This window comes from Danio aesculapii, chromosome 17 (assembly GCF_903798145.1).
Source record: "Danio aesculapii chromosome 17, fDanAes4.1, whole genome shotgun sequence".
Lineage (NCBI taxonomy): Eukaryota > Metazoa > Chordata > Actinopteri > Cypriniformes > Danionidae > Danio > Danio aesculapii.
In genome coordinates, this window is record NC_079451.1 from 52,728,739 (window position 1) to 52,736,238 (window position 7,500).

Genomic DNA, 7,500 nt, shown 5'->3' on the forward strand with positions numbered 1-7,500 from the left:
GTACACTTATAGGGATTAGATCTTTATTTTTAGATATAATTAAATGTAAATTACAAGCATGCTAAACTGGTATTTTCGCTCTCTCGGTTATTACAATGGAAAAACAGGCTTTTCTTACTTGGAGTTTCTGTCTTGTTTCTAGTGCAAATCTCTAAAACTGTTAAATCAAGAAGCATTTTCTAGACAAGCATAAAATATTGTCTCGTTTTCAGAAATAATGAGTCAAAATTGTGCGAGTTTTCTCTTAAAACAAGCTAAATAATCTGCTGTTTGGGTGCAGGACAGTAAATGTGACATTATTCTCTCTTCTGGCTGCTGTTATCAGTCTCACACTAGTGTTTTCCTCTTTCTGAAAGTCTTGATAACACCATTCTGGAGTTTTTCTGTCATTATTTCAGCAGATAGGATTAAAGAATAATGATTTGTTGTTCTGTCCCATTCACTGCGCTCTGAGTTTACCAACTATCACCACTTCTGCAGCACAGGAGAAGCACACACATGTGAAAAGGATCCATACCTGTGTCGTTTTGATTTGTGTCCTGATATGTCACAAAAACACACAGCTCAGAGTAAGACTGACCTTAATAACGGCCCCGAAGGCTCCTTTTCCCAGCAGCTGCAGCTCTGAGAACTCATTATAGTATCTGGAAAACTGTTTCTGCACCTCTGTACTGAAGGGGGCGCTGAGGAGCAGGCTGCGCGGCACCACGGTGGAGGCGAAATCTACACCGGTGTCTGAAACACAACAGAAGACATTCACTAATCCCTAAATAGTGTATGACAGCTGAGTAGACTTTAACGCAAAAGAGGGAACGAATATGAGTAATTAGACACTCACTGTCATGAAACCTCTCTCATCATCCTGATAGGACACTTCATGAATGTGAATGAGATTTTATGCATGCTTATAACAACTGTCATTAAGTGTCATTCCTTTAGTTATGACATTTTAAATGCAAAGATGAAATTGAGGTAACACTTTAATAACTACACACTATAAATCATCTATTAAGCATTAGCAAATAGTGAATTCATTGTTTAAGCATTTACATTTACAGACATTAGTAAGCAATTTATAACTGCAGATACACATGCTCTATTCTTGACTTATAAGCGCATTTAAAACATGCTTAATAATTGTACTTTCATAATTTGTTACTGATTAATTTTTAATGACTAAATACGTATCGCATCATTTACAAATCATTTGTATTTAAGAGTGTTTGTTTATTTTAAGATCATTCAGAATGAGTTAGTAAATGATTAATAAACTATTTAAATTGACATTTATATATCTTATTATTCAGGCATATGCTAATAGCTCATTTGTATGTTAATAAATGCTTTATTAACTCATCTTCATCCAGTTTTGTGACCTAATCTAAAGTAAGGACTGTTTATACTTTGTAAATCCATTATAAATGACAATTAAAGGCTCAGTTTTAAATCAACAATACACCTTTACAATCTTATCTAAAACGTCAAATTACTGTAAAGTTTAAACATCACTGAATAACAGGAGTGTCAAAATATGACAGACATTTCACGAGTTCACACTTGCAATAGTTTCAGAATAAAGCGTATTTGGCGTGCTGTCCGGGGAGAGGGCTCTGAGCTCGGGGAAGACACCCCAACTCGAGTTATTCCTCTTATCAGGAAACAGAGAGGAATTGGGATTCGAGTGAAGTATCTAGCCTGGCCCCAGAACACTCCCCCCGGGATTGTAATGCTTAAGAGGTGACGGGGTGGTGGAGGGATGCTAAAGTCGTAAGATGCTGCAGGTAAGACAGCTTTGGTATATATAGGGGTTTGGTCAAGAACTGATTGGATAATAGAGTAATTGTCAATGACGTATTTGATACTGAAACTTATGCGCGTGCTCCTGCCCAAATTTGTTTATAAAACATCACTTATTTGTTATAAGCATAGATAAAATCTCATTCACATTCATGACGTGTCATATCATGATTATAAAACTTTCATTACAGTCTTATAAACCAAGGTTATTATAGTTAACAAAAACGAACGAAAAAAACGAAAACTAAAATGTAAAATAATTGTCGTTAACTGAAATAAAAATAAAATTGAGTTTTTTTTAAAAACCAGATCAAGCTGGCTCTCCTTCAGTCAGTCCTCGCTGTTGCTCCCGCGACAAAAACAACGAGTGGACATGATCTCTTTAAGGTCTCAAAACTCAGGGCTTCTGGTAGTACCTAGAATAGCAAAGTCGAGTAAAGGAGGTCGAGCCTTCTCATTTATAGCTCCTAAACTCTGGAATAGCCTTCCTGATAACGTCCGAGGCTCAGACACACTCTCCATTCAAAACTAGATTAAAGACCTATCTGTTCAGTAAAGCATACACTCAGTGCACCACTTAGCGGGCTTCCACACAGGTTCTGCATCTTGCTGATATACACTGTGAACATCAGCGCTAATTATTTTCTTTATTCTCCATTTCCACCTGGGGATACTCTTCCCGAGGCCCTCAGACTATGCAGAGTCACTGATTCGATCCAAGACCAACGACGAGATGATCCCAAGGTTTCCATATCCTGGACCAGGCCGTATCCTGAGCAGCTACTGTGATGGTCATGGAGGAGTGGAGAACATGAGACTGATTCCTGTGACGCTCCAGAGACAGACGAGTCTTCGCTGAGGCCAGCTTCCAGCCTCCGCCACTGAGACTGCAGCTCTGCACAAGACGTTTGGCCAGCGAGAGAAATTAAATGGTCGTGCCCAACTGAGTCTGGTTTCTCTCAAGGTTTTTTTTCTTCACTTCCACCTTTAGTGAAGTTTTTTCCCTCTCCGCTGTCGCCACTGGCTTGCATGGTTCAGGATCTGTAGAGCTGCGCATCGATGGATTTGCTCTTCAGTGTTGGACTCTCAGTAGTGATTATTAAACCACACTGAACTGAGCTAAACTGAACTGAACTTAAACACTACAAACTGAACTACACTGTTCCTATTTACTGTGACCTTTTATGTGAAGCTGCTTTGACACAATCTACATTGTAAAAGCGCTATACAAATAAAGGGGAATTGAATTGAATGACAGCAGCACAGTGAATTTAAATTAAATTAATTAATAAATCATTATTACGTGTTGTTAAACGTAAGTGCTTTATATTAACGAGCCATACAGTGCAGGTATGGGTGGTCAAATGAGAAATTCGTGGGGCGTGGTTGATTTGACGTACAAGCGGTTGGTTTGTAAGCTTGATTCCGCGGCTCCGCCTCTGGCTTCATCCAGTAGTCCTTCTGTGCATGCCCAGGCTCCAATTTCAGCAGCTTTTTGTGACAGTTTATGCCCATCATGAAGCGTTTTGCATTCAAAGCGTTCAATGGGAAATGGCGCTGTAGCGTCGATCATGTTTTTTTACAGTCATTGCCTTGCACACATATGGTACTAAGGGCTGATATCTTGTGGGCTGCTGTATTTGAATTTGAGGATGGGTAGATGGTAGTGGTAAATGGTAGTGTTCATGTGTCCTCTGAATACAGATTTCCAAAAATGTATCTTTGGTTGAGTTATTATTATACATATTCTTACTCTGATGAGTCTTGCACCAAACGAATATATCCTTATTTAGAAAAAAAAACTAAAATACTGAAACTAATAAAAACTAAACTAAAACTAAGCAATTTCAAAACATAGAAACTAATAAAAACTAGTAAATCTGCCTCTAAAACTAATTAAAACTCACTGAACTTCAAAATAAAAAGTCCAAACGAAATAAAAACTAAAACTAATGAGAAGTCCACAACTATTATAACCTTGTTATGAACACCCCTTCAAGTAAAGTGTTACTATTAAGGGTATTTATAATAAGTGGGTCTGACCCTCTGGACTGGACTCCTGGCAGGGCGGCAGACTCTTGGGTGATGGAGGTCTGAGGAACTGATGATCCAGCAGCTGATGAGTGTGCCAGCGGTCGGCGTCATCCAGACACACACACCTGCCGAAATCAACACACACACACACACAACTGAGAGAGGTGTCATTTATGGAGTGTGGCTCACGATCAGCTGATCTTCATCACTCTCCTGGTAGATCATGAAAATAACTAAATAATTATACAAGACTGCATCTCGAGTAGTGCTAGGCAAAAATTAGGTTCATCCCAAATTAAAGTTGGCTTTGACATAATATATGTGTGTGCATTATATATTTTATTATCTATATGCAATACACAGGTGACGTAGTGGTGCAGTAGGTAGTGCTGTCGCCTCACAGCAAGAAGGTCACTGGTTCGAGCCTCGGCTGGGTCAGTTGGCGTTTCTGTGTGGAGTTTGCATGTTCTCCCAGCATTCACGTGGGTTTCCTCCGAGTGCTCCGGTTTCCCCCACAGTCCAAAGACATGTGGTACAGGTGAATTGGGTAAGCTAAATTGTCCGTAATGTATGACCGTGAATGAGTGTGTATGGATGTTTCCCAGACATGGGTTGCAGCTGGAAGGGCGTCCGCAGCGTAAAATCGTGCTGGATAAGTTGGTGGTTCATTCCACTGTGGCAACCCCGGATTAATAAAGGGACTAAGCCGAAAAGAAAATGAATGAATGAATGCAATACACACACATACACTCATGGGTTGGACAATGAAACGCCTGCTTTAAGAGCACAATAAATTCATTAGCATGGTTTAGGGCAGGGGTGTCCAACTCTGTCCTGGAGAGCTGGTGTCCTGCATAGTTTATCTTTAACACACTTGCCTGGAAGTTTCAAGTATAGAAAGAGCTTGATTAGTTGGTTCACGTGTGTTTAATTGGGGTTGGAACTAAAATATGTAGGACACCAGCCCTCTAGGACCGAGTTTGAACACCCCTGGTGTAGGGCCCAGTGGTGGAAAGAGTACTGAAAAATCATACAAGTACTTTTACTTTTAAGTACCATCACTTGCATAACAATGTAGTGCAAGTACAGTAAAAGTGTCTGTTGTAAACAGGGGACGCTGTTGGCCACCATGGGCCCTCTGACTAACTAGTTGATATTGTAGTGCGGGGAGGGGATGAGTTGGTATCGCGGCTAAAAGTGAAGAGTGGGGGCGGGGGGCGGAGTGGGGTTGTGGGAGTTGGTATCGCGGCTAAAAGTGAAGAGCGGGGGGGGGGGGGGGCGGGGGGGGGGGGGTGGTGGGGTTGATGGGGTGGAGTTGGTGTTGCGGCAAATAGTAAGAGCAGAGGGGCGGGGCCATAGTGGGGTTGTGGGAGGTTGGTATCGCAGCTAAAAGTGAAGAGCGGAGGGGGGGGGGGGCCATAGTGGGGTTGTGGGAGTTGGTATCGCAGCTAAAAGTGAAGAGCGGAGGGGCGGGGGCCATAGTGGGGTTGTGGGAGTTGGTATCGCAGCTAAAAGTGAAGAGCGGAGGGGCGGGGGCCATAGTGGGGTTGTGGGAGTTGGTATCGCGGCTAAAAGTGAAGAGTGTGTTCGGGGGCTGGAGTAGGGTTGTGGGAATTGGATCGCGGCTAAAAGTGAAGAGCGGGGGGGGGGGCGGGGGTTGTGGGGGGGGGGCTGGACGGTGGAGTTGGTATTGTGGCTAAAAGTATGGAGCGGAGGGGCGGGGGGCGTAGTGGGGTTGTGGGAGTTGGTATCGCGGCTAAAATTGAAGGGGGGGGGGGTGGTATCGCTGTTAAAAATGAAGAGCGGGGGGGGGGCGGGGGGTGATCATAGTAGAGTTGTGGGAGTTGGTATCACGGCTAAAAGTGAAGAGCGGGTGGGGGGATGGGGGTTGGTGGAGTTGGTTTCGCGAAAGAGCGGGCCCTTGATAATGTCTCTCTGGGGCCCCCCTTAAATGTATGGGCCCTTAGAATCTTCCTAACTTCAACCACCCCCCCCACCTTACAGGGCCCCTGGTTGTAATTTTTTTCTTAAAGTATGAGTAAAAAGTAGACTTTCAAAAGTATTCAAGAGTAGTGAGTAGAGTACTACGCTGTAAAAATGCTGTGTTTACATGTAATTTGAGGATGTGTGTAAACGTAACATTTTGTAGTGCATTTAGTTATTGCCCAACAGGCACACACCGGCATAAGTTAATATTAGGCTAGATTTAGGTTGTGACGTCAGGTGACCAAAATTCAACATCTAGCCAGCGTCTACGGACAACGTTATTTTGATGCCCAATAATGACGTCAAATGACATTGATATTTGGTTGATTTTAGGTTGTTAGAAAGTGACCAAAATCCAACGTCGACCCAACATCTTAAACCAGCGTCATATTGACATCTGACATTTATGGCAACCAAAATCCAACTGATAGATGTCATAGTGGTGACATCCACACAACGACAAGCTGTAACATCATAAGACGTTGATATTTGGTTGATTTTAGGTTGGACGATGGACATTGACGTCAACCCGATTTTCATTTCCAAACAAAATGCAACGTCCCCATGATGTTGGGGTACAACGTCAATCTGACGTCATGATGACTCCTTGTGACTGCTGGGTGTTTAAGGCCATTTCGGTTATTATACAGTAAACATCTCTCATTTTTTCTTCAGTGACCTAAAACAAAACCATCTCTGGTTCAATGCATGTCAAAATTTTGGACAACTTCCAAACGGTTTGCTGCATTTATAAAGCCCCCATGTCTTGAGGTATTTCATTATGATGCAATTTACCTTCTATGTGTGATTTGATTGGTCAGGACTCACTGATTCTTCTAATCCCCATAGACAAGAGAAAATAAAGTAGTGACTGCAGGCTGAAGGAAAGTAGTGGAGTAAAAGTTACGATACTGCACTAAACATGTACTCAAGGGAAAGTAAAAGTACACATTTATAAAACTATTTCTGAGACAAACTACGCAGTTACAGTAATTTAAGTAAGCCCTGCACAGTAGCCAGAGTGATTTTGAGCCGTTCTCCTTGCAAAATAGGGTTCAGGTCACTACATGATGCTGCTGGTGAAAAACCTTTCCCGACTCGCTCCAAAACACCCCAAAGTGCTCAATAATATTCGGATCTGGGTACTGTGCAGGCCACGAGAGTTCAACTCAACTTTCATGTTCATCAAACCACTCGGTCAGCAGTCCTGCTGTGTATATTGGTGCATTATCATCCTGATACACTCCACCGCCTTCAGGATTCAATGATTGAACCAAATGACTAATGAACAATGAATGAATGATGACTAATGAAGGAGAGCAATGCACTCTCTTGTTTTTAAATATTAATTATCATCGAGGATGATCATTAACCAATAAACAATTAATAATGAATGAGAGCAATGCACAAATCTTTCACTTTTCAAAATATGTGAATTATATTTTGATCAGGGCTAACCTGTTGAGGAAGTCTCTAAGGTCTGAGGGCAGCGTGTCGGGCACTGTCAGCGGATACTCCTTGACTTCTCGGCCCAAAGCGAGCGACAGCAGCAGCAGCCCGAAGCTCCACACGTCCCCTTTCTTACCCGCCCGCGCCGGCAGAGTGTCCTCGCTGAAGCGCACGTGACTCTGCTCAAAGATGTCCTCCTTACACACATCCGACAGACGCTTGCACAGGCTGTAG

General features: G+C 42.5%; 1 protein-coding gene across 1 annotated transcript in view; it reads right to left on the minus strand.

Annotated features, from left to right (window-relative positions):
* eif2ak4 (eukaryotic translation initiation factor 2 alpha kinase 4) overlaps window positions 1-7,500 on the minus strand; it is a 91,749-nt gene that overhangs the window by 62,037 nt on the left and 22,212 nt on the right. The window contains 3 exon segments of the mRNA XM_056476737.1: window positions 581-735; window positions 3,841-3,956; window positions 7,276-7,500. The exon segment at window positions 7,276-7,500 is cut by the window's right edge and continues 67 nt beyond it. Of these exon segments, the coding sequence (XP_056332712.1) occupies window positions 581-735; window positions 3,841-3,956; window positions 7,276-7,500 (496 nt within the window).